Here is a 26,833-nt window from a genome sequence, read left to right as displayed (position 1 = left end):
TGTTAATTTTAATGTACTAAAATTAATTTCAAGATAGGAGTGCTTAATTTTTATTTGGCTGCATGTAAAACTTGTGTGCTTCAGACTCCCACCAGTGTCCATTACACTTGCAACAAAGTTGGCTTGGGTTTGATTTGATTAGGCGTAGCTTTCCTGATTACGCTCTTAAGAAGGATTATGGAGATGAAGGTGAATATACAGCAAAATAATAGATGACACTGAAGTACGAGGAAGAAATGTCAAATGTGACAAATGAACTAAAATATTGCTACTTTTAAACTCTGAATATGCTGACAGTACTTTGCCTCTGGAAAAAAGTTCTAGGGAGTTTGCTACAGGCAGTTCAGTACAATCAGCTGATAAAATGCAGTTTGCTCCCTAACTAGCTGTCAAGTCTTGCTTCCAGGAAGTTCCCTGGAGCTGGAAGCTTGCATTTAGCTTGATGGGTAGCTGCACCTTTCTGTCTATTCAGCTTTAGACCTTGAGAACTCCCTGACATCTCAGTCCTGCACTTCTAGATGCTGCCCAGAAATTGCTTGTTATTAGTCTGGCTGTACTTCCATGGTCACTCAAAAAAAAGTTAAAAGTATCATAACTAACCAGGTAAAGTACATAAACAATAGTTTCTATTTCTTTTTTTTATGCCTTGTTCTTTATTATCTCAAACTAAAGGAGGTGACATGAAAGAAAATCAGAATTCTTCATTCATCTTTTCTATGAAAGGGTTATGAAAGCATGATGGGATTGCAGCTCCCTTTCATGGGATTTCTTAATGTTATTTTGGGTCAATTTCAAGTGCTGCAAATCAGTGCAGCTCCTAACCTTTCAGTGAAACCATGTCAAATTATACCACTTCAGAATCAGGCATATTTTAGCAATCCTTACAGTATTTTGGAAAAATAATCCTGTTATTGATGTTTTATATCAATGTAAACATTCAATTGTTTGTGACAGAATTAGAACAAATGCACATTCTTTTCTTTTGACAATTGAACAAAATAATTTAACAAGAACATTTATAGTAGAATCAATGTAAGAAATATTAAGAAAGTATTATTAGAACCCTGTGCAGTTTCTATCTTTTTGATTTGTCCAGAGTTTGTTTCCAGATGATGTCCAATATAAATATTCCCTGTTTGAAAATTGAGAGCACTTGTGGATAGACAAATCCTTTGAAGTCCCTTCAACCCTAGACGACCTTCAGTGATTCTTTGAAACCTTGAGCTGTTCTTCAGTTGGACTGATGGTCATTTCGAAGATGCATTGCAGTAGGTTCAAAAAACTGGAAGAAAAGTTCAGAAAGAAGTTTAAGCTATGGGTTGTTAGCAATGAAGTTAACCAACAAAACCACCTGATTTCTAACTGTCTCAGCAGGCTTAAAATAAAACCGCATTACAAGGGAGAATCCTCTTAGAATTTGATGTTTGTTACCTGGATCATCAAAGCTCAGCTGTAAGTATGTATGGCAGTTGACTCTTTTCTCCTGAACTTCATTTTTCCAGTGTTTAAACTGAAACATGATGTAACAATACACAATGCAAGCTTTATGAACATTAACGTACTGAAGCTAAATACTTTTCCAGTTCTTGTTCCTTCTCTGTTCTTGTTTCTTCCCACTTGACCCAAGCAACACTAGTATCTCATCTTCTCCTTCAACCTGCTATGTAACACTTTTTCTGCCATCATACCATGTTCTCTGTGTCCAAATACCCAGGACTCAACACATTTCACACATTCAGTGACTTTATACCTTCCTCTGTTCCCAAACATAAAAGCTGGCCTCTGCTTGTTTTTCTGTAGTTTATCATCAAAACTTTAACATCATATCCTTCTTTAGTTTGATTCACTCCGTCATTCCCTGTTTCATTACATTAAAAACTAATATATTATATATAAAAATTAAGACAGGTTACTTTAGAAAGATGATGTGTAAGAAGATGTAAAAGCAGCACAAGGCAGACAAGTACTTGTATTCTTCTCATTAAAACGGTGCTTTTTGCATTGTAAATCAAGCAAATTTTAAAATAAACTAAGCATGCAATTCACCTACCAAGGTCACTATCATAAATTAGTATTCAGCTCAAGGCCTTAGCAAGATTTAAAACCAAAACCAAAGCCAAAACATGCTGCATGACTTTTTCTCATTCGTCAGACAGGTTTGTTCTCCTTTCAAGAACTTCTCTATTTGGCTAATCTAGACAAATGTGTGTTGCTTGTTCCTGTATAGAGCTTTTTGTGGATGGCAGATATTACTGTACTCTACTGCAGAAACATACCTGTTCCATTTTTCGTGTGTAAATCATGAGGATGTCACATCTTCAAACCTTCCATCTAAATTAATTACAAACTGACCTTACATAGTGAGGGATTAAGTCCTCTTAATTTTAATGCTTTATTTTTTCATATTATAAATGGCACAGTGATACTGCTATAGTTAAGCATCTGTCAGCATTACAGTTATAAAACTTTTTGAGAGAAAGGTGGGCTTATCATAAAAGTATCAGGATTTTCTGTGGTCTAAAAGAGGGGGAAGAAAAAGGTACTTCAAGGAGCACTTTGAAAAGTACCCAAGCCCCAAGTTTCTTATAAATGTTATCAGATACAATACAGAAGAATAACTTAATTTCTGTAACATATGGCCCATTACTTAAGCCATAAGAAAACTGCTTAGTAGTGCACAGAAATGCTACCCAACAGCTTCGGAGAGAGCTCCTCGTTTCATGCACCTTTGTGTCATTACATTAACAAGGTTGCTCGTTCTAGCTGATGCTCTGAATCCAGAACATGACGTAAAAAAAGATTCTTGCACTTCCTTCAAAGTCAAAGGAAGAGTCTGGCCTGAAGATAACGACATGAGTTGAAAGCTACCTTCGATTCCAGTGCTAATGGCCTGCTTTTACAAACAGATTTATGAAATGCTTCTTGATTTATTCCATATGCACCATCCAAAGACACAGCAGGTATCTGTTCAGTTTAGGAATCTCCACAATAGCCGACTTAGGTGAATGAGGTTCTGCACTCCAAATTACACTAACGAAAATTCTAGAAAGGTGCACTACAAGAACTATTGCAGCGGAAATTTGGTTATTTCAATGAACTGATTAGAATATTTTTTCCATTTTGTTTTTTTAAACAAAAGCCAAATGGATTCGAAGATGTAACTCAGAAAAGCTAGTATACCTGAAATACTGCACAAAATGCACTTTCTAAATGAAATTAAATTTCTTAACTGAGTAATACTGTACCATAGAATGGTTTGGGTTGGAAGGGACCTTAAAGATCATCCACTTCCAACGCTGCTGCCATGGCAAGGGACACTTTCCACTAGATTAGGTGGATGGGGCATCCACAGCTTCTCTGGGCAACCTGTTCCAGTGCTTCATCACCCTCAGAGCGAAGAATTTCTGCCTTAGATCTGATTGAAATCTTTCCTCTTTCAGTTTAAATCCATTGCCCCTTGTCCTATCACTACACACTCTTGTCAAAAGTCCCTCTCCAGCTTTCCTGTAGGCCCCCTTTAGATACTGGAAGGCTGCCAGATGGTCTCTTCAGAGCCTTCTCTTCTCCAGGCTGAACAACCTCAACTCTCTCAGCCTATCTGCACAGGAGAAGTGCTCCAGCCCTCAGATCATCTTCATGGTCCTCCTCTGGACCAGTATTTAATCTTTTGGGCTGGAGCCTGTGATTGAGTTGAACTGGCCTTGAAGCATGCCATGCTTTGCTAACCTAACACTTGTATCTCCTCTGCTTCAAGGGAAAGTCTTACATATTTTTAATAGATTTTAAAGCAAAACCAATCCTGGTTTTCCTTGAAAGTAAAGTGATAAACTGGTAAAGTGATAAAACATATTGAATTAGAAACCTAGCAATGTATATCACAATTATTATTAGTTACAACTGAGTACACAAACAGGAAAATGTAATTTATAAAGAAGAGCTTAATCAACATTTTACGTAATTGTTTACATTCTTCATAATTCAAAACACCCTAGCTGTCAATAGAGTTCTGTTTTCTAAATGTTGCTGCTGGATTTCTGTCATTTTATAAGGCTACTACAGAACGTATTTTCTGAGTTTCTGAGCAGGTTTGTGAGCTTGCAATAGTGGCATTTAAAAATATTTATAGTCAGCATTATGTCCTAGGCTTTAGAAATATTTTAAAAGCCTAGTTCTAATATTACTATTAATATACAGGGTTCAGTGTAAATATTTCTTCACTACCAAGGAAAATGGCAACTATGTTCCAAACATTTCTAGATCCAAAGTGTGAATGACTGAATGAAATCACTGGAGTTACGGCAAGCTACACAAGCTGAGGAACTGGCCTCTAAACAGAAGCTGTAATGATTATACATGAGCTTTTTTGATATTTCCCTTCTCTGAGATAAGTAATATGCACACATAGTCAATATTCTATAATAGCAGGATCAGTAACTCTGGCAGAAATGCTAAATTTAGCATTGGGCAGATTTTGAGTGGCCAGAAGTTAGCAGCTGTGACCTCTTGAGAAAGACATCTGCAGAAACATTTGTAAGAGATGGTGTCTCCTATCTTCCTGCCCTCCTGATTTCATATAAGCTGCTTGGCAGCACGCTTCATCTTTGAGAGATAGCATTTTCCAGATCATACTAGTCGCAAAAATCAGCAAAATTAGAGGCTAGTAGCCTCTCCTTCAAGCAGAGGCATGATGCCACCATCAGCTGATCAGCACTGTCTTGTTACTTTGAACTGCAACATCTCTTGGCTGTCCATGAGACTTCCCTTGGCCTGCTTTACCTCTAATCTAGGAAATAAAGGTACAATCTGCTCACCACTCATACCAGATTGCCAGCTTCTGTTTTTATTGATGTAGGGACTTTGTGCATTCAGTACTATCTAAATACCATCATTATCTCTCTAGTTGTCCTAAATAAAGCTAAATGTACCAATCATATTGACTGCAATGTACAGCAAGAGTCAAAAACTCTATGGCAACAAGGCAAATGAATATATTTTTAACTGAGAAAACGGGACACCATTAGCTGTACTTAGGCAAAAGGGAAAAATTAGAGAATTAAAGCATTAAAGACTTAAAGTTTAATGACTACTTGAAAATTATAAGCTAATCACCGACTGATTATTCTAGACATGCTCAATTTGCAGGGCACATCTCTTCTGGACCTCATGGATGTCTGAAGACATGATCACTCTGTCTGATTCAAACAAACTTAAGCAAGGAATTTAGCAGTTCATGTGCATAAAACAGTTCAGCTATACAAAGAAACAGGAAAAATCAGTCTTAAAACGTATAAAAACAGGGACTCTTGATTCACAAACTGTATTCTGCAGTTGTCGATTCTTCACAATATACATAAATGTTCAGAATGAGTAACAAACTTTTTGGGGAGACTGTTATCTTGTTACCTCACTGAGCAAACATTAGGAGATATTAAAGTTCTTATCTCCTTCACTACATTGCTTCAACAGATAACTCTACCATTCCTTACTGCAGATAGGAAGAGTAAGAAAAGGAAGATTTAAGATTAGTTTGTTTGCTGAGAATGGCGTCATATGTTGTCTTACACAATGTACTCTGCTCAGTGCAACATGGCATAGAGATAAGTGTTTACATTTCTCATCTTCAAACAGCCTTTCTGCATCATACTGAGTGCCACTACTGCTGGAAGCCACAGCTGATTTTTTAGAGAAAGCCGTTATCAGTAACTTTCCTCAGAAAGGACTGACTAACTGGAGTGGCAAGAGTAAATGAGCAATTAAAATAATATTGGTCAAGTCAACATATTATTTATTGTAAGCAAGTATTTAGAAATTCTATTACTTACTTCCATAGTGTCTTTTGAAAGATAAACAACCCAGTATACCAGGTTGAATCCCGCAAATGCCACTGGAAAGAGGATCCTAGAATACTGATCTATTTTACTTGTGCCTCCAATAGGTGGTGGTGGTGGTGGTGGGGCTGGAGGAGGAACAGACACTGGTTGACACTGGGATGCACTATTTGATATTATGCTGGCTTCAGGAGACTGATCTGCCTGAGACGTTACAGAGTTTACTCGCTTCTTCAGGTTACAGTTGGAGTCAGAATGCTGTGGAAGAAAAAAGAGGGAAAAAAGGGAAAAAAAACGGTGATTTTTGGATACAGTCTTGGGTTTTGTGATTGTTAGGCTTCTCTACACCCTTCTGCTCAACCTCCTGATTTTATTGCTGCTTCTCTGCTATAAAGCAACCCTAAGGAAATCGCAAAAATAATCCAAATATACAGAGGTACATTTGTAGCCTAAAGCTTTGATGTAAAAACATAAAAGAATATGTGCTTTCCATATTTTTAACATGGTAATAAATAGAAGCTATAAGAGAAAGAAAAAGAAGAGATGGAGCTAAATGGAAAAGAAGAGAAGATAGTGGTGTATCTAAATTGCAACATATTGGTATGACTGAAGTTTACGTAGATATGAATCAAGTTTAAACAAAATAGCACACATGGGCTGGCTCAAGTGCAGTCTTCATGTGCAAGCCTGTTGATGAGTTTTGGTAGGCAGTGACTGAATGGAGTCGAGCTGTCACACTCTTAATAGTCCCCAAACCAGCTGCTTGTGAACTAGAAAACATCTGCACAAAAGGAAATGAACTAACTTTACAGGTGCTGAAGATGGGAATGCTAAATTGTCCTGTAGTTTCTTCTTAGGATGAAATTTCATTTTCAAATACATCTCATGATTGCCACAGCAGTTTCATGCATACAACTGAAGACAAATATCCTAACTGTAATGGGACTATTTTTATTTTCATTTATGGTAAAATCAAACAAAATTATTCCTGTATTTTGTGCAATATTCATAGCCAGGTCAAATTACTTTTCAGAAAGCTTTATGAAAGCTCTTAAAAATTTATGCAGGCCTCAGGAACGTTTAGAGTTTACCTCTTAGTTGTTAGGCTGACATGTGTATTCACTATGTACACGAGTTTTATTTGTGTCCAAGTTGCCATTTTTTACTTTCACAAGAGTAGAAGTAATAGATTTCTTCCTTGCAGAAATGGCTTAGGAGTAGGATCTACCACAGGCTCTTAGCCTGCTCTAACGGGTGTCAGTTGCCCACTTTCACAGTAGTATCAAATGAGAGGAAATTTTCAAAGACCTGGCTGCTACTGCCACTGCCCAGGACTGACATTAGCAATGTAGCTTCATGGCAGCAGCCGTCAGATTCATCTGATGGCTGAGAAAATACAGAAGAGTGCCTAGAGTGCCAAGTTGTTTTTTATTGTTTTGATACGAAGTACTCAAGTTTTCTGTTAACAGGTAGCAATAATAATACCTTAAAGTCTAACAAGCAATGCTACCATGCAGTGTTTTAGTTGAGCTTGAGTCTAAGGCTTCCTCAACAGACGACTGCAAAACTTATTTCCAGGTTATTGGTGAAAAACATTGTGCAGCAAAATCACACAACATATTCAGCTATTCTTGGGTTGGATAAGCAGCTTTTTTTGGTCAGCAGAACTAGATGACCGAATGAGTGAAGCTGATGAGGGAAGTCGTAGGCAATGTAAATCACTTACAATACAACAGCATATGCATCTATTGTAAAATGGAATAGTAACATTTGAATGGTTTTAAGGTAGCAAAATTCTGTTAGATATGCAATTTCCAAAGTCATTCCTTGGGAGCGATTTAGTGACAATCATTCACTTAAACACAGCCCGCCGTCAGCGTTTTGGGGATTTATCTTGCAGGATTTCAATGCATGCAAACAGATTTTACTCAATCAGATAAATGAATGGGTTGTTAAAAGAAAAAGAAGCGTTTTCTGAAATACATTGCCTATACTTGTACTTGGGCCACAATTTCTAGATAAAAGACTAGCCTAACACACCTAGTATTTCATATATGACTTAAAATAGAGTTATAACAGGAATCACCCCTTTAGCAGTCAGTGTTACTGCCAGAGTATCAGAACAACTGACACTGCTACAACATGGTGCCAAGTTCTGCTCATGGATGAATGGACTGGCATCCAACTGAGATTAGGGAGAGATGGATTCCTCACAGATGATTTTAGTCAAAGTAAAAGCTAGAGAGAACATTTTATTGGGGGGGGGGGAAGGGTTTTCTCCTGTATATATCTCTCTTACCTATTAACTTTTTCTTCCCCCACATCCTATCAGCACTTCCAACTTGCCATTATCCCTCCTTCTTCTACTTTGCCATCTACACATTAAATGATTAGGATCATGTTTTGAATGGATATTGAATGGCATTCATATTCTGGGGCTGTGCCTATCTGGAACGCAGATGTTTGTTTTTGTATTTTCCAGTAACACAGCAAGCAACAGACAGATTTAAATGGGGGATGATCTACAGATGCATCTCAGAAACAGAAAGAGGGTTATCCATGTCCACTTGCGCTAATCATCATAATAATCCCACTCTAAAAACAGACTGACTGACAGAGCCTGGGCTGCTGCTTTCATTCAAGTTGCTATTCCGTTTTGCTTGTATGCCCTGCTTTAAACTGAATTCTAAAAGTCATAAGGTAGCTTGTTTTTCGCTTTACTGCAAGATAGCTTGACCTTTTGTGGAGAATGAGTGTTTCCTAAAAATATAAGTGCTAAGCTGAGTCTTAGCCTTTTTTATCTGCAATATTGGGGTATAAAGTGGATCAAATTCTGCTCTGGATCACTCAAGCATGAATCCGGAGTTATTGCACTGAGGTGATGGAATTAATAGGAGGCAGAACAGATGTAGCATACGGTCTGTGGATGATGTTCAGTACTGAACATATTTAGAATGTAGAGGTACTAAAATCATTGTGATCATCCAAATAGGCACTTGGAAAAGTATAATCTTAGTTATTATTTTATTTATAATATTTATTAAATCTCATTCCTATAGAAGGAGGATTATCTCAATTTGATTCCATCTCAAGTTGGAGACACGAAGATCTGGAATTAGTGAGTATGCTCAGAACTTGAGGAGCATGCTAACTTGATTATGCTTCCACTCTGGGGACAGTTTAGGTCCATTTCTATCAATAGAGTGATATTAATAACTTATAATTACCTGAAATAGCCTATTCCAATATTCTGGAAGGACCCGCGCATTTTACTGTCTCAGTAAAGCCATAGTTATTTAAAAGTCATGCTCTTCACTTGCTGAGGAGATGGTTTAGAGTTGATATAAATCATTAACAAAGTCCCAGAGTAGTTCTTTACACTGTCTTTAACACCCTCGTGTGCCCATCTGGCAAGTCAGGGTTGACACTATTTTTTTGTATGCTATTACCCACGATACGGAATTGTAAGTTCAAATTATCTCAGATGTGTAATGAAGATGTTTCTCAGTGTGGTAGCTGACTGCAGCTACTCACTTGCTGCCCCAGAACCGTAATTCATATTTTTCATTGGAATTCACTGCAAAACCAAGAGGAGGAGGCAGCGAGAGGAAACCATATAGTTTCTTATTACAGTTGAACTCTGAACAGCCGCAACAGTAATTTGTCTAATATATTTAGATTTAACTTTTCCTTTTGACAAAGAGTACCTACGATGACATCATGAAACTGTAGCAAAACAGAGAGAGAAAACAGGAATGAATAGCCTATTTCGCACAGTTCACACAGCCAAACATTTAAATAGTGAGTACTGTTTTACAAGAGGCAAGAGCAACAGCAAGAAGCCTCAGGCATGGCGCATGTGTCATAATGAAATAATGAATTTTGTTAAGTTACTGACTCCTGATTCAGAGTACTCTTGCGCTCATGTGGAATGTTAGTCCCATCAGGCAATTAAACTTGCCATTACGTGTGACTACCCAGTGACACAGAACAGATTGCAAGATCCCTGTTTAATGTGAGATACCATAAAAACCGGGCTACACAAAGACTGGTATGTATATGGGCTAGTAAGGTATAGACTGGCTTCTATGAAGCTTTTGCAGCTCAGCCATCTGATCCCCTAGAAAGCTCACAAAGCAGTCTCATCTTGTCTATAAAGGTGCTGCTCTCTCGTAACTCCCATCAATATCACTAAAATTTGCTTATGCTCAGAATATCTCAGGAGGCTCACAGCAAATTGCTTGGCTTCCAGATTTAAAAAAATACAGCACATATAACCTTGGAGTAAACGGAATTATTTGTCTGCTTTTTCTGATTTTTATGTGGATGCTAACTGTGATTTATGAATGTGCTTTGTTCTTATGTTTCTTTTCCTCAAGAGATTTCTGTAATTCGTATTTGTAAAATTCTCTACTGTTCTCTGTTCCTTTGTACTGCAAATACGTATTCTTACTATCAGTTTAGTTTATGATCTAGCAGTAACATGACTATCTTATGTATGCATTCAGATACTGGCTAATTTTAAACAAATTAGTATTTCTGTATCCTTACTTCTCTCTCTTTTACTCACTTATGTCTCTTTTTTCTGCAGGCAATGCAGTAAAAAGAGGTTAGTGAGAATAAGCTTGAAAAGTTTAAACAAAAAGGGTTTTTTTCTCTTTTTCTTTATAATTTATGAACTTTGCTGATATCACAAAACACACAAACACCTGGAAACAAAAAAAACCCCAACCCTCTATGCCCAAAACTCAATGTCTGTACAAGGCAGAATACTAAATTAAATATGTAACATTCTTTTTCCCTGCCCTTCTCATTAGTAGATACAGTTTAAGTGACTTCAACCATTCATATTGTACACATAAAATCACATGCCAGTGAGTTAGCTCCCAAAGAGGGAGTTAAGCGTAGTTTAGCCTCTATGTTCAACAAGGTGATCTGTAAAAACTCCACTTAGCTACTGAACAGTCCATACACAGCACCTTGCAGCAGGAAAGTTCACCCCATTAAGTAAGATCTCCTTTTGGAGTAATTTAATTTACTTTATCTTGTTCTCACTGCCCCACTGCAAAAAAGGTACTCACATTAAGACTTCAATATTGAACAAAAGTCTAAATATGATTCATCTTGAATTTTTCTATCTTGGTGTATGATACCAGCTACTTCTAAACCATTCTTACTGCCCTGCATTGGCCTTATTTAACTTGGGCAGAACCAAATAATCAGCATCTCCTTTCCTTGTTGGGGTGACGAAAGTCAATATAATTGAAAGTTGCTGTTTGTTTTTAATAGCCTACTTGATAATCTGCAATTGTGGAGAAGCAAGAAGGTCTCCCTAATTCGACTGAAGGTGCCATGTTCTCAGTCAAGATTTTAATGCGTATAGCTATTTCAAGGATGATCTTGTAAAGGGTTGTTAATAATCCAAGTAGAAGTGCTCTCTTTTCAGTTACTCTAGGATACTCATTAAACATATTTAATATATTTTGACGTAATTATAGAAAAGTAAATCCTCTATACTGAAGTGACATACGGCTGCTCTGCAGTTGGGCAGGGTTGTTAAAGAGCATGAGAGTCCTTTTCTGCTCAAGTCACTCTATTTTGCAACATGGGGACAAGGCTATTTGTAGGAAGAAGGCAGCTCTCGCAGCAGTATTTCACTGCACTGTGCTGTTTTCTGCTAAAACAGGTCTTCTAGAACATAACTGTAGTCAAGCTACCACTCTGTAACAATCTTTTGTCTTTTACATGTAGTCTCTCACATGGAAAGGATGTCTTTTGATCCATGGTGTGTACTCCCTGACCATGTTGCAGAGCATTACTTTGAATGGTGCACTCCAGACAGTATCTCCAATTCCTTTTCCTTTGCAACTTCCAGTATTGGGATATTCCTGGAAGCCATAATGATGGAACAACATGATTGATATAGAAAACACACATTTGAAATGGATTAAAAAGCTAAATGCCATAATGTTTTTATATATATGTGTATATATAACATTTGGTTTCGACGTGCTAGAACAAGCTTGGTCACCATATGAATAAAAACAGGTTTTTGTCAGAGTCCAGATGACTGCTCAGCTTGTTGCCATCGTATTTTGGAGTGGAACACCCATAGTTTTGCATTTCACACAGGGATTGCCTGCAGCTGACAAAGAGAGCAAGCCAAGTTCTGCTCTCAGTTAACTGAGGTAAATAGAGTGGCTTTCCTGGAGCCAGAAAAGGCATGCTGGGCTGTCACCAGTTAACCGAGCACAGAGTCAGACCATCACCTCTCTTACTAAAACCAGTGTAGTCCAATGACTTGAGCAGAGTTTCTCGTACTTTCATTACTACAGTAGAGCAGACTTTGGTCTTCTGCCATCTTTCTTTTCTGAGTGTACAGGTTTTTTTGGTTACAATATAAAAACCTACGAGAAAAAGTTTTGTACATTTGAATAAAGCAAGATTTTAAATAAAATTAACTAGACTGAAGGAGGAAGGAGGCTTTTTGATAGTATTTTGAAAGACTTTTGATTTTTTTTTTTCCCAGGAAACATAGTTAATTTGAAATTTAAAAAACCCTGAATACATTCTGTAAATATATTTATCTTGATGAGTTTAGGCCCTCACCCAAGCAGCAAAAGCTTCTAACTGGCTGTTTTGTAACTCCTTTGAATTTTCATTTATACCAAAACTGTCTCCCTGGGCTTCTCTTATGCAAAGTAGGAGAATGGGTGTCTTGTCATAAAGTACTTGTTCAGACAGCCTAAGGTTATTTCCATCGCAAGGTTCTTTAGCCACTCTTCAGGCAATTTCAGATAATAGATTAAAAACATAGAGTCTATGTTGTTACTCATAATGTCACTACTGCTAGTAGAGTTCCATTGGCAGTTGTATAGCAAGGAAAGTTTTCAAGTAAGTTCATCTCACTTTTTCACTTTTATTTTTACAAGTGAACACCCTAAAACTAAGTAAGCCTTCACAATCTTCAGAAATTTTCTCAATATAGTAATACCATCTGACTTTTATTAATGCAGAAGACAGTAAGCATTTTTGGCACACTGTTCCCTACTCTTCATCCTGTACCTGCCCTTTCATATAGCTACAATTGACAACTTTCATAGACTTAAAAATCACAAATAAACATACTAGCATTACAAGTAGATGAAAAACTTTACTCTCCTACCTTAAAGTGCAAAAAGAAATTTTTGTAAGTTGTAAGTACCCTTCATTTTTATGATCTCATTGATTTTGCTTTTTCTATTACTGCAGAGGTGGGTTCTCATAGAGAACTAGTCCTGTGAGAAAAACAGTGGTGGACTTAGAGGGCTTGAAAATTACTGTCTTGGATAATACGAGCTTTGAGAAAGACCAGGACAAGAGAATTTTGTGGCCACTGTGGGCTGTTTTAGAGACTGAGTTTAGCTTGGGACTTTGATGTTATGGAGTTTACTACTCTTCTAAATCTGTATGTCAGGTAGTTGTAAAAAATTTTCTTGAGGAAATGGCTGCGGTGTGCTTCCTATATGTTTATTTTATTCCTGGATGCTTATTTTGTGTTTGTTTTTACTTGGAAAAGCTAACTATTTATAAAATGAGGAAGATGTGTCTTCAGTTTGGCTTTGTGCTTGTTTGTCGCTGAAGCTCTTGGTAAGAAACTTGGGGTCTTTTAATTTCTTTTTCTTTTATTAATTTGTTCAACAGCAGTTTTTTAGTTTGTGCTTAGCTTGGTCTGCAATAACACAGAGGCCATGTAAATCTCACCCACAAGTACTGAAGGAGCCACAATCATCAGGAGTAAGTTCTAGTAAATCTGGGCGTATGCAGAGGGTTATTTTCTGCAACAGTTGTCTTCTAGAGATTGCGGGGGGCATGGCAGTGGCTTTGTAGCATCTGCTCTGAATTTGCCAGCAGCAGCACTTGCAGAGTAGGCCAAACTGTTTTCATATCACTCAGCAGGGACTTCAAAGAAAAAAAAATAGTTGTGCTTTTTTTTTTTCCTTCTTGAAAACCTCACTGTGATTAACTCAAACTTGAGTTACGGAAGTATGTGTAGGAAAGATCAGAGCTGTTGCTCTTCTTCATTAGGTAGCAGTTATCAATATTTTCCATGCTACATAAAGCCAAGTGATCTCTTTAGGTTTTTTTCTGATAGCTTGCCCTCAAAAAACAAGCCAACAAAAACATAAAAATGAAGCTTTAGTACATTTTACGGTTCCTTCCATCTTAACAGTATTTTTCTTATTTTACACTATTTACTGTTGCAGTGTTTTGCTCATTGAGTCCAGAGTACATTTTCATTCAAATATCATCATATTGGGGAAGGGAGAAGTATGTCCTGAACATTGGCAAATACATACTCTCTTTTCCCCTCTTTTTTTTTTAAGTTTTAATTACAATTATATACGTTTACTAATTCAAATAAACATAGATATGAACGCTGCAAATATTGCCAAATCTAAATCAGCCTTTCTGCTGTCACTAAAATCAGTGAAAGATTCTGTGAACGTTTGCTTCCAAGCTCTTTTAAATTTTTTGGACAGTCTTTTGTATTTTCTTTATGTAACTGTGGTTTTAAAAAAAAACAAAAACAAAAGCAAAAAGCAACCAAAAAAACTGTGCTTCTGAGTTAAAATGTATAAAGATTTGCTTCTTTTTGCATTTATATATTTAGTGAAAATAAAATGCATTTCTTTATTATATTTTACAATGTCTTCCATTTTTTCAATATTAAAAAAATTGTAAGCAAAATATGACATGGCTTACAAGCAAAATGCTTCCCAATTGAAGTGAAAAACATTTGTCAATTAGCTCTGTTGAGGACCAGTAGCAAAATGCTGTGGAGCTTTGGTTTTGCTGTTGTAAGGAACTTATCAATTATTACCTTAATGGCTTAAATATACCTAAACATTCTAACTTTACTGCTGTTTATAAGCAAATGTGGGAAAATTACTATATGGTGGGTAAGGTGTTGCCCTGATACTCAGTCACTCTTAGCTTGATCTCCTTATTTAACTACAGACTCAAAGGTTTTGCAGAAGGTCGTTCAATTCTGTTATTCCTCTCAATATGGGAAATGTGGTAGTAAAACTGAATTTGAAAACGGGAGGGCTATAGTGACAAATATATTAACGTATGTTGTGAGACAGCATTCATGACTTAGCCTCAGACGTAAGGAATAATATTTACGAGCAATTCTGACAATTTTTTTGATACTAGGAAGCCTTCCTGTCTTTTGTATATAATAAAATCTATCCTTATTCTTTACATTTATGTTTTTTCCCCAAGCTTCCACCAACACAGGTTTTTATGAAAGTAACAGATGCCAAGTTTATGTAAAGGCTAATTCCCCTTCTTCCAGATGACCCACTTATGGTATGTACCAGTGCACTACAGTGATCCCACAATCATCTGGCCAATGCACATGTTTATTCCGTTGTACAGCATCCCACAAATTCTGCACTTAACTGAGAGAACCACTGCTGCCCAACCACGCTGCCTACAGCACTGCTCAAGAGAAGTATTATGGGTAACAGTCTAATGGCTTTCCTTAAATATCTTACCAAATAGACATCTCTCTAGTAAACTGTATCTTAAATTTAATTAAACAGTATGAATAAATGAAGTCTTTTCATTTTCTGAAATAAGAACAATGTTTTGATAAATAGACATAATCTGGTTGCATAATCTGTTTCAGGTTAAGATCCCTTTAATATTGTTTTGCATTCACTACTTCATCTGCCTCTTCCTATATGATGCTTATTATCAGAAAAGCAAGCAATTACCGAGACAATCTCGTCCTCTGCCGGTACAGTTGCTGCTGATAGTGCTGCTGCCAGCGCTGCTGCCCTGGCTGCCTTCCTCATTGCTCTCTGAGTCTGAAGATTGGTAAAGTAGTTGACAGCTGCAAACTCAATAAGTGCAGAGAAGACAAAGGCAAAGCACACAGCTATGAACCAATCCATGGCGGTAGCATAGGACACCTTGGGCAAAGAATGGCGGGCGCTGATGCTTAAAGTGGTCATTGTTAGAACTGTAGTGATTCCTTGAAAACAAGGGAAAGAAAATGGGGGTGTTAGAATTTTGCTTCAACCCTGCTACTCTTAAATTCCTATACAGTAAAAAAATCTCAACTCCTCTTTGGTTTTAGCTATCATCCTATGTACCAGCTTACAAACAAGACTTCTAAGTATTTTGTATCCTATGTAACTCACGTATACTGGCTTCAACATCTAAAAGTTCTAAACTTCCTTAACACATTGAGCAGACTCAAAGTTGAGAGAACTACATACTACATGGTGCAGCTTCTTAGAACTGTGATAAACATGGGTATAACAAAATTCAGGCTCAAACTAAGACAAGACACTTTGAGGGGTTAGTAAGTGGAATATTTGGCAGAAATCTAGATTAACATACTGTTATTTCCCAACAGTGATCCTCTCTTTCTCCTGTTGTTGCAGAAGACAGATTATGGTTTACAGAAGCCTCACTGAATCAGTCGAATTCTGCGTTAAAATCAGTGGTAGGCTATCAACCAAATATTTCTAGGAATAAGAGTTTGGTTCTCTGTGCAGTTGTCTTTAATTACTCGATGCATTCTTGAAGATTCACTAAGACTATCTGGATTTAAAAGCACCCATAGTTACAAATATGGAAGGATAGAAAAGCCACTTCTCTAGAGCTGCTTGTCTATTTTCACACAACAAATGTGGTCATGTAGCTCATGGGCCCTATAGTGTTCTTCATGAGAACTCATGAATTTATTCTTTCTGTTTTGGAGTGTACAGCATTAATAACGTAGGAAATAATACACTTACTTCCCACTGTTGCCTGATAGAAGCAAAAGTGTAAGAGCAAACTCATTCATTAACATATAAGCCTCTGTGACTCATGTTTACTTATAATTATGCCTGCTAGAATGTGAAAACTGCAGGTACTTAAAGACAGTAAGGTGGAGAATACCCTCTTCTGCTCTTTTCTGCAGTTGGGAAAGGGTAGGTGGGAAAGTAAAAGATGTTAAAATGTCATGTTGTGATGATGAATCTATATGCTATGAATGATGCTCAGTGGAAAGGATGCAGTGTCATTGCACACTGCAGCATCGAGACAGGGTGACTTGATTATTTTCAGAGGTTTTTTGCAACTCTTTCACATGATGTAGCTTGCCAGCTCTTTGAGGTTAACTATATCCCAATGTCATTACTTCACATGTTTTAAAGAAATGCAAATAAAAATGCATAGAATCGCTACTTCTCCCAAATCTGCCGGACTCATTTTATAATATGAATACAAGTATGCTGAGATATATTTCAATTTCAAAGGTCCAGAATGAACTTTTCAATATGATGTGTGATTAGATTAGAATCTGTCCATGTGCTAGTTAGTAATAAAAATGATCTATTCTGTGTCTGAATAAAAACTTACTGCAGCAGGAATTTAAACTTAGGAATAGGACTCCTATTCTATTACAGAGATAGATAAGACTTCTCTCAATGTGGAGTGAATATTGATGAAACGCTCTGCACTGTGGAAAACTACTTTATCAAACTGAATGCCAAATCACAGTTGGTAAACTGTGTAACCGATGATTGTTTACCCTTGTCTTTCCACTCTGTACACTTCTTGGTAAGTTTTGAAGAATCCGTTACATAATGCAAATACTGAAATATGTTATCTTATTAAAAACAAAACAAAAAAAAAAACCTCAACCCAAAACACCTTTCCCTGAGACTTTATTATAAATTAAACTTAATGACTAGATATTAATTTAAAATTCTCAGGGTGACCTGCCAGGAAGGCAGAAGCTGACTGCTATCATTCTGCAACATAACAGATGATTTTTTTTGCCAGGAATAAAAAAGATTAGATAAAGGCATATAAAAATGTGAAGTAATAAGCCATTGCTATATGGATTCAAACCACAGTTAAAATTAGGCCTCCAATAACCATATTCTAAGTTATTTCTGATAATGCCATGCTTCATAAAACTTCACCCATAAATACATCTATATGTATACGCATAGCTACGCACATAGCTCCAAATAAAATAAGGAATTTCGTGCTAGCAATCCGCTGTTCTTTCCAATGACACAATTATAAAGAATGCAAGAGTGCCTCTTCAAGTATTTCTGTCTCCCATTTTTCACTTGCAGGTCTGTAAAGAGTAGCTGCTTATGACCATTAATTTATCTTTGCAAACATTCAGAGAATTTATTGTAATATTACCTGCATCCATTTTGGAGGTAAATAGATTTGCTAAATGAATTTGTTCTGAGAAATTGGTTTGGGCACACCATTGTTATTCTTCCACTATTAATTTCTCTTCTCTCAAACTTACAGTTTGGGAACTTACAAATTTTCAGTTTTATTTCTAATTCAAGTATTTGCAATATGATGAAGAAAGGAGACTTCTCCATTTTAAACCTGCTCCATTTTAAACCTTTTCTGTTTTACTGGGGCCTGAAAGTCTTTTTAGTCATAAGGAATTTGCCCTCTTTTCCTTAGATGAAGGTATTCAGAATCTATGGGATTTTGAATTAGTAAGGACTATAAATTCAGAATGTGCCTGGAAGAAACAAGAATGGAATAAGGATAGAAATATTCTTTTAAAATGTCAACATGAATAACTTTCCACAATACTGAGAAAGATGTCTGTGTTACTATTTTCATAAAATATGTTCTGTTTCTAATTCTGTATTTACTCTTCAGTACGACATCTAAGAGTTGTTATTCCAGGGTTTGAGGTCTCTATGTAATTATTACTGAGTCAGATAAAGACTTATTTGCACATTACTTCAGGCATATAGAATTGACTTCCACTACCCTCTAGGTAGCAAATATGTTTTACTCAAAATGTAGATGATGTAACTATAGTCAAGAGATGCAATACAAAGCCAAATCAGGTAGCATCATATTTGGGGTGCAAATCTCCTGTATGTATTTTATGCTTCAATTGCAATAAATATTCTTGAAAATCTATTGCCTGATATTTTATTTTAAAGCACTTAAAGAGATTTCAATTGCCAGAAAATACTACTTGTAAGTGCTTAATGATGCCAAACTGCATCCCAGTTCCCAATGGGGATTTAAAGAACAAACGTGTTGATCTCCCTTCAGAGGCACCTGAAGAAGCTGTGTTCACTTAGCACTCCTAAGTTTGCAATGCTTTTTTGAATACCATTCCATGCAGGTAGCAAACACCAATTGACTGAAATCAAGTTATACAAATTCTGTAGCCTGCTAATTACAATTATAGACTCATTTTGAATTATGAGACTTGCATCATTTATGCCTAGGGAACCTAAGCTGCCTTTTTGTTACTGAAGACGAGTCTCACAAAAGGAATTTTTTTGTATGGAAATACCAGGTTAAGAGAAAATAGATAGGATTGCAAAACATGTACGTATGGGTAGTGGATTAATGAAGTTTTTGACAAGTTTTATTAATTTTGCTTAGTATTTTTGATTGTTTTTCTAGAAACAACAATCCAGTCAGTGAAATTTTACCCTTTAAAACTGAGTGCAGTTTCAGAGCCTATCAATATTGAAGTGAGGGGCTCTGTGTCAATTGTAATTGCAGAGCACACACTAAAAATTAAGGATACAAAACTCACAGCTCTGGGAGCATTAATTCTAAAAAAAAAAAAAAAAAGGGCTCTGCCATCAGTATGGACACACCTCTTATATTACAGCCCCAACCAGTGCTAGGGACTGGACTCATCTCACCTAACTCTATCCATCCAAAGCCCTCGCTAGTTGTTTAGATACCTTTGTAGACAAGGGGAAGAGAGCACTTCAGAATGAGTGCTAGATGAGGTACCTTACGTCAGATGAGATTAATTCCATCCTGAGTGATTATTTTTTTTAAAGCTTTAACTCGGATTGGTTTCACAAGAGAAAAAATCAATAGAAAAACACCTCTTTAAAAAATGGAGAGGCTGACATTTACCCTGAAACTGTCCCTTCCTGCATACGAAAAAGTATTGAGGGGCAGAAAAACGTCACAAACAAGTCTGGCTGACCAAACATTCCGGATAAAGAATTTTGACCCTCGGGGCAGACTGAGTATTATTTGGTTTAATTTCAGTATTTACTTTTGCTCCCTGAAACCTACAAGCTGTCTTTTGCAGTCCCTGCTGGATTACAGTAGCTGTTTGATACAATGGATTCAATACAGTGAATGAAGTGAACGATAAAAGAACAAAACACAAATACCAGCCACGGTTCTTGCTGGAACAGATTCTTTGTTGATCCAAAACACAACTTGAGACAGGACTACAGTCATGATGCATGGAATGTATGTCTGAATGAGATAGTAGCCTATTTTCCTTTGAAGATGGAAATAGAGCAGCTGAAGTGAATATTCGCCTAAAACAAACAAGCAATGAAAGTAATGAATGAATGGTGTATGTGATGCTGAGCTGTTCAAAGACCTCAACACAGCATACCAAAAACTGTTCTGGCTGGAACAGACTCCTTGTTAATCCAGAAGGACACCTGAGAAAGAATGACTGTCATAATGCATGGAGTATATATCTGTATCATGAAGTAGCCCATCTTCCTTTGCAAGTGGAAATAAACTGTCATGATAACATATTCACCTGTTAAGAGACAAGTATGTCAGCATTATTTTGGCAACATATGAGTAAACCTTATTGGCTTGAACCCAATATATTATGGTCTGAGGAAAGCACTTTCAAGCCTCCTAGTGCATAATAAAAATAAGCGGATTAAAAAAAGGTAAAGTGACCTTATGGAAACAGAGGAGAATGATATTCATTTTATGTGTTGTTTTTACTGGGGTGGGGAGGCACGGGGAATTCTTAAGAATTGCATGAAAAAATGTGTCCTTAAAGGGACTGTATTGAAAGGCTATCTTTTAAGAGGCAATGGTTAGATTGTTTCCAAGGATTATAGTTTTTTTAAAATGGCAAAAGATAATTCAACTAATTTCAATTCTATATGGAAAAAAACTGTAATTTATTTTCATAATGTGTTTTATAATGTCAGTAGTTCCCACATGGATACATCTTACCTGTGTTAGATTTAATTGTTTCACTAGATACAGTTTGTCCTATGAGGTCATACTGAAGGAGACTGGAAGACTCTTGTGGAACTTCTACTGAATGCAGGGGTCCTTTTTTCCATGTATAAATTATTTCACTTTTGGGATAAGCATCTGAGTTGAAGATGGGAAAATTACTATTATTAATTACATAATGTATAAGCAATTGAAAAAATAAGTAGCATGATAGCTTTTATGGCTCCGATACCTATAGAAACATGCATCCTGCTCGAGCAAGTTCCTAACCTCTTTAATGACAAAATGCAAAAAAATCCACAATAAGAGAATGGCTGAGGTGGGACCTGATAGGTGCTAGGTTTAGTTTCTTAATTTGCTATAAACCACATTGATTACCACAGATCAACTAAATATATTTATTTCACAAAACTAGAATTAATCTAACAAATGTACCACAGATTTTATGACTTGTTGAAGGACCCACTTTGACTACTACATGTGTAAGAATAGCAATAAAAAATAAAATACGCTTCAAGAGTCACCATTCAATGAATAAATCCATGTGCTTATAAATGGTCTGAGTCTCTGAGGAGAAAGTAAGATTCTAGTATAAAAATACAACAAAAAATTCCAGCCATGTCATTAAGTAGTGTCCTAGGATCTCACTTCTGAACTTCTCAAATACATGTAGACCAAATGTATTATTATAAAAAACTGAAAGGTAAACTTACAGCTTCCAAACTTCAATGGACAAGCATGCCCATCCATAGGGAAGTTCACCAGCCGCATAGGACAATCAGCATTAATGGTTAGTCTAGAATACATTACGGTAGAGGACAATGAAAAAAAAATGGCATATAGGAATACTGCTGAAAGAATCAAAAATAAAGGTCAACCAAACGCAGAGTAATAGGCTCTCACCTCATTGTGTAAAGAATAGTTCCATTCTGCATAATTCTGAAAAGTTTGTTAGGAGTTGTCATATTATGAGCAATTGATTTTTTTCCATTTCTAAAAAAAGTGTCTGGTGTCCAAATTTTACTGACCATTAAATTGTTCAGTCTCAAAATTTCAGTTGGCCCACTAAACTTCAACCTCTCATCAGTCCATGTCTGCCGAAAGAAGACATCCATTGTGTATTCCTATGGAAAATAAATAGGTGGATGACTTATGTGTGGAGGCCAACAGTCCCAAGTTGTGTATACAGCAACTCCATGGAAGAACCTAACACACATGTCAATGGCATTTAATTTACTGCTTAAACACTTAATCCTATTACCATTAAGTAGTTACTAAAAAAAAAGTCTATGAAAAAATATCCTATTTTCTTATTATTTAAAGAATAGTTAACAGTGAACAGACGATCTGCTATGAGTAAGGAAAAAAAAATCTCATAGTCCTCTCAGAGATAATAATTTAATTCAAAGTGACTGAGGTCTAAGGAAATGCAAATATCTAATTTAGTAACCTCTCAAAGTGCAAAAACAAACTATCAATGTTTAATTGCCAGTAACAAAAAAAAAACCAAAACACTTGGTGCCTCTTCTGCAGCTTACTTTGGATATTCACAAAGAAAGGACTGATGTGAGTGAGTTACATCACAGCAGGACTATGGTGTCAATTGAATATTAATCTAAGTTATTTTTCTTAAGGATTCTCAGTAATCTCACAAGCCTTCAGAAAGGAGTTCTCTACAGAAGTTGCTTAGGAAACAGAGCTAAACCTTGGCTGGAGGCAAATGTGTATGAAGGCAAAGTTATGTCTTCTCTTAGACTGACTGATTCATAGATTCATAGATTCATAGATTTCTAGGTTGGAAAAGACCTTAGAGATCATCGAGTCCAACCATCCCTAATCCCCATTAAACCATATCCTCAAGTAGCTCATCCACCCTATTCTTAAACACATCCAGGGATGGGGACTCAACCACTTCCCTGGGCAGCCTATTCCAGTGGCTGACAACCCTTTCAGAGAAGAAATACTTCCTAACATCCAACCTGAATCTCCCCTGACTAAGCTTATGCCCATTTCCTCTTGTTCTATCTCCCATCACTAATGTAAAGAGCCCTTCCCCTAACTCCCCACCATATTTTCTCAAGTATTTATAGGCCGTAATCAGGTCTCCCCTCAGCCTCCTCTTCTCCAGGCTAAACAGCCCCAACTCCCTCAGCCGCTCCTCATAAGTTTTATTTTCCAGCCCCTTGATCAGTTTAGTCGCCCTTCTTTGGACTCGCTCCAGGAGCTCAATATCTCTCTTAAAGCGAGGGGCCCAAAACTGGACACAATATTCCAGGTGCGGCCTCACCAGTGCCGAGTACAGGGGCAGGATCACCTCCCTGCTCCTGCTGGTCACACTATTCTTGATACACGCCAGTATCCCATTGGCCTTTTTGGCCACCTGGGCACACTGCTGGCTCATATCAAGCCGGTAGTCAACCAACACCCCCAGGTCCTTTTCCGCCAGGCAGCTCTCCAGCCACTCCTCCCCGAGCCTATAGCGATGCTTGGGGTTTTTATACCCCAAGTGAAGGACTCTGCACTTGGCCTTATTAAAGCTCATGCCATTGGCCTCAGCCCAACGATCCAGTCTGTTCAAATCCCTCTGAAGGGCCTCCCTACCCTCAAGCAGATCAACACAGCCTCCCAGCTTGGTGTCGTCCGCAAATTTACTGAGGGTACATTCAATCCCCTCATCCAGGTCATTGATAAAGATGTTAAACAGAACTGGACCCAGCACTGAGCCCTGGGGAACCCCACTGGTGACCGGCCTCCAGCCGGATTTAGCCCCATTTACCACCACTCTTTGGGCCCGGCCATCCAGCCAGTTTTTAACCCAAAGGAGGGTGTGCCTATCCAGGCCAGCAGTTACCAGTTTCTCCACCAGAACACTATGAGAAACTGTATCAAAGGCTTTACTGAGGTCCAGGAAAACTACATCCACAGCCCTTCCCTCGTCAACCAGGCGGGTCACCCTGTCATAGAAGGTGATCAGGTTTGATTGGCAAGACCTGCCTTTCATAAACCCATGTTGACTGGGCCTGATCACCCGGTTAACCTGTATGTGCTCATTAATAGCACTCAAGATAACCTGTTCCATGACTTTGCCCGTCACCGAGGTCAGACTGACAGGCCTGTAGTTCCCCGGATCCTCCTTCCGCCCTTTTTTGTAAATGGGAGTAACATCCGCCAGCCTCCAGTCCAGCGGAACTTCCCCAGTGAGCCAAGACTGCCCAAAGATAATGGACAGGGGTTTGGCAATGACATCCGCCAGCTCTCTCAGGACTCTCGGGTGGATACCATCAGGCCCCATAGACTTGTGGGCATCCAGCCGAAGGAGCAGATCCTTGACCCGTTCCTCTTGGATCACAGGAGCTTCGATCTGCTCTCCCTCCCTGCACTCAGACACCGAAGGCCAGCTCACCTGGGAACTGCTGACCTTATTATTAAAGACTGAGGCAAAGAAGGCATTAAGGACCTCAGCCTTGTCTTCATCCCTAGTGACTAACGTACCCCCTGAGTCCAGTAGGGGCTGGAGGTGATCTTTAGCCCTCCTTTTGTTATTAATATATTTATAGAAAGACTTTTTGTTGTCCCTTACGGAGCTGGCTAGTCTAAGTTCCAATTGGGCTTTTGCCTCCCTGATTATCTCCCTACATGCCCTAACTTCCTCCCTGTATTGATTCCTGGATGCCTGCCCATTCTTCCAAGACTTGTAGACATCCCTTTTTCTTTTGAGATGTTCCCAAATCTCCTTTGTTATCCAAGCTGGTTTTCTACCCCGGCGGCTCGACTTCCGGCACACAGGGACAGCTCGCTCCTGTGCCTCCAGAATTTCCTTTTTGAATAGTAACCATCCCTCCTGCGCCCCCTTACCCTTGAGAGCTGTCTCCCATTGGACTTTGTTAACCAGACTTCTAAACAGCCCAAAGTCAGCTCGCCCAAAGTCCAGCTTGGCCGTTTTAGTGTTCCCTCTCCTAACTTCCCCTAGAATTGAGAATTCTATTATCTCGTGGTCACTAAGCCCCAGGCGTCCTCCAACCTTCACATCTCCCACAAGACCTTCTCTGTTCACAAACAGCAGGTCTAGGGGAGCTCCTTCTCTAGTCGGTTCACTAACCAGTTGTGAGAGGAAGTTGTCCTCCACACTCTGCAGGAACCGCCTAGACTGTTTCCTGACTGCCATGTTATACTTCCAACAGACATCAGGCAGGTTAAAGTCACCCATAAGGACAAGGGCTAGTGAGCGCGAGACTTCCCCCAGTTGTTTAAAGAATAGCTCATCAGTCTCACTGTCCTGATAGGGTGGCCTATAGCAGATACCCACTACAATATCCGCCTTCATAGGCCCCTCTTTGATGAAGAGAGGTGGAAAAATTTTTGGTTGTATTTTGGGGCTCACAGTTCTTTGCCTGCAAAGGGGACTGCAGGCTCAGGTGAGCAGGTGTCGGAGGAAGTGTACAAGGGCAAAAGTAGTGATCAAAGTCACTTTCCAGAATGAGAACAGCAATGCCATCCTCACCCTGATGGGCTGAGTTTTTCCTGAGGCTGCTGCTGTAACTGACGGTGCTCACCCAAGTCCACAGCTCCTGAATTCGGGGACACCCAGCATGACAACGGGCAGCTGTCTCAGAAACAGAACCATTCCCCTGCCGCTGCTCATTAGGTTGTTGCCTACTAGGCAGCCTTACTGCAAACCTGTGTGTCAGGCCACAGATGCTTCCAATCTTCTCAAGGAGGTTAGAGAGGCATCTTTAACGTGCCATTGATGCCCTCAGCCGGGGACAGCACTGCTCTCTGTGCCCAGCCTCAGGGCCGTGGGCTGCCCTGGCTGACTCCGCCGGGGAAATAGCTATATGCAGCTCCGACCAAACTGCTCTGCTGGGCCCTACAGATTGTCAAGAAGATTAAGCCTCGTAATCTGCTTTAATGACGGTAAACTCAGATGCCACCGTAAATGAATCCCGGGAAAGGAGAGCAGGGGCGGCAAGCGAGGCCCTTACCATCTCCACGTCGGACACCGGCCCAAAGCTGGTCACGTAGATGTCCGTTTTGACTTCTGTCACGGCGCCTGCGGAACACGGAGACGCGCTGGGAGCGGAGCGGGGTCAGGGCCGGCGGGCGCGGCCCCTCGGGGCCGCCGTGCGAGCGCAGCGCCGCGGCCGCCCCAGGAGAAACTCTCCTCCTCCGCCGGCCGCCCCTGGGCTTTCACCGCCTCTCCCCTGCCGGGTGCGGGACAGGACCCTCCTCCCCGCGGAGCCGGAGGGCTCCTGCTCGCCCTCCCCCGCCGAGCCGCGTGCTCCCGGCTCCCCGAGGGGACGGGAGTTTCCCCCTACCTCCGAATCCCGGCCGGAGCCTGTTGTCGTAGCCGTCCAGCAGCTTGTCGAGGATCCGGCTGATGTTCTCCGAGTAGAGGTCCCCCTCGCCGCCCTGGCCCGCCAGCGCCCCGTCTGTGCTGCGAGGAGAGGCGAGTCCCGCCGTCAGCCCCCCCGCCTCAGCCCTCCCGCCAAACCCGCACCGTCGAGGCAGCGGCCCCAGGGCAGCGCAGGGGCGGCAAGAGGCCGCGGCGCCCCCTCGCCGGCTCCTCCGGGCTGCGGCGGGGCTTGAGGGAGCCCTTGGGAGCCGGTGGGGCTGGCGGCGGGAGAGGGGGGCTGGAAACTCACCTCACGGCGACGCATAGCCAGGCGATGAGCAGAGCCATGCCTCAGGTATAGGCGAGGACGCGCAGGTGCCCTCGGGCCCGTCAGCTAGAGCGGGAGCCGCTGCTCATCCCTCCCCTGTGGCCGGGCGCTCCGCCGGGAGAGGGTCCCGGCGAGCCCGGCCGGCGCACGCCCTGCCCCGCGGGGCCCGGGGCGCGGAGGTGGGCAGTGCCGGTGGCCGTGCGCGTCCTTTGGGTTCGCCACCGCCGGGCAGCCTCGGCTGACTGTTCCGCGGGGGAATTAGGGTTGGAAGGGACGGTGCGCGGCCGGAGAGCAGTGACAATAATCGAATAAGGCATTAGGGGAGAT

At 39.6% G+C, this 26,833-nt stretch overlaps 1 protein-coding gene across 1 annotated transcript; it reads right to left on the bottom strand.

Moving 5' to 3' along the window:
- Positions 1-1,231: 1,231 nt before the first annotated feature.
- Positions 1,232-26,526, bottom strand: GABRA6 (gamma-aminobutyric acid type A receptor subunit alpha6). The gene is made up of 10 exons (XM_086621323.1): positions 26,489-26,526; positions 26,162-26,280; positions 25,829-25,896; positions 21,750-21,970; positions 21,560-21,642; positions 20,841-20,984; positions 20,254-20,406; positions 15,593-15,852; positions 5,823-6,086; positions 1,232-1,282 (listed from the first exon to the last, which is right to left on the bottom strand). Exons 1-10 carry the CDS (start codon positions 26,524-26,526, stop codon positions 1,232-1,234), a joined length of 1,401 nt encoding a protein of 466 aa, XP_086477449.1.
- Between the last annotated feature and the right edge of the window lie 307 nt (positions 26,527-26,833).

The sequence above is a fragment of the Tauraco erythrolophus genome, chromosome 16, assembly GCF_009769465.1.
Source record: "Tauraco erythrolophus isolate bTauEry1 chromosome 16, bTauEry1.pri, whole genome shotgun sequence".
Taxonomy (NCBI): Eukaryota; Metazoa; Chordata; class Aves; order Musophagiformes; family Musophagidae; genus Tauraco; species Tauraco erythrolophus.
Note: the sequence above shows the minus strand (reverse complement) of the source record. Positions and strands in the feature narration are given on the sequence as shown.

Bases quoted from the DNA above. Each gene is read 5' to 3' on its own strand.
- GABRA6 (XM_086621323.1), bottom strand. From the start codon at position 26,526: ATGGCTCTGCTCATCGCCTGGCTATGCGTCGCCGTGAG. The intron at 25,897-26,161 runs GTAGGGGGAAAC...CGTGTTCCGCAG, and splicing joins GCTCCGGCCGGGATTCGGAG to GCGCCGTGACAGAAGTCAAA. The intron at 15,853-20,253 runs GTATGCTGTGTT...CTTGTTTTCAAG, and splicing joins TCCAGCCAGAACAGTTTTTG to GAATCACTACAGTTCTAACA.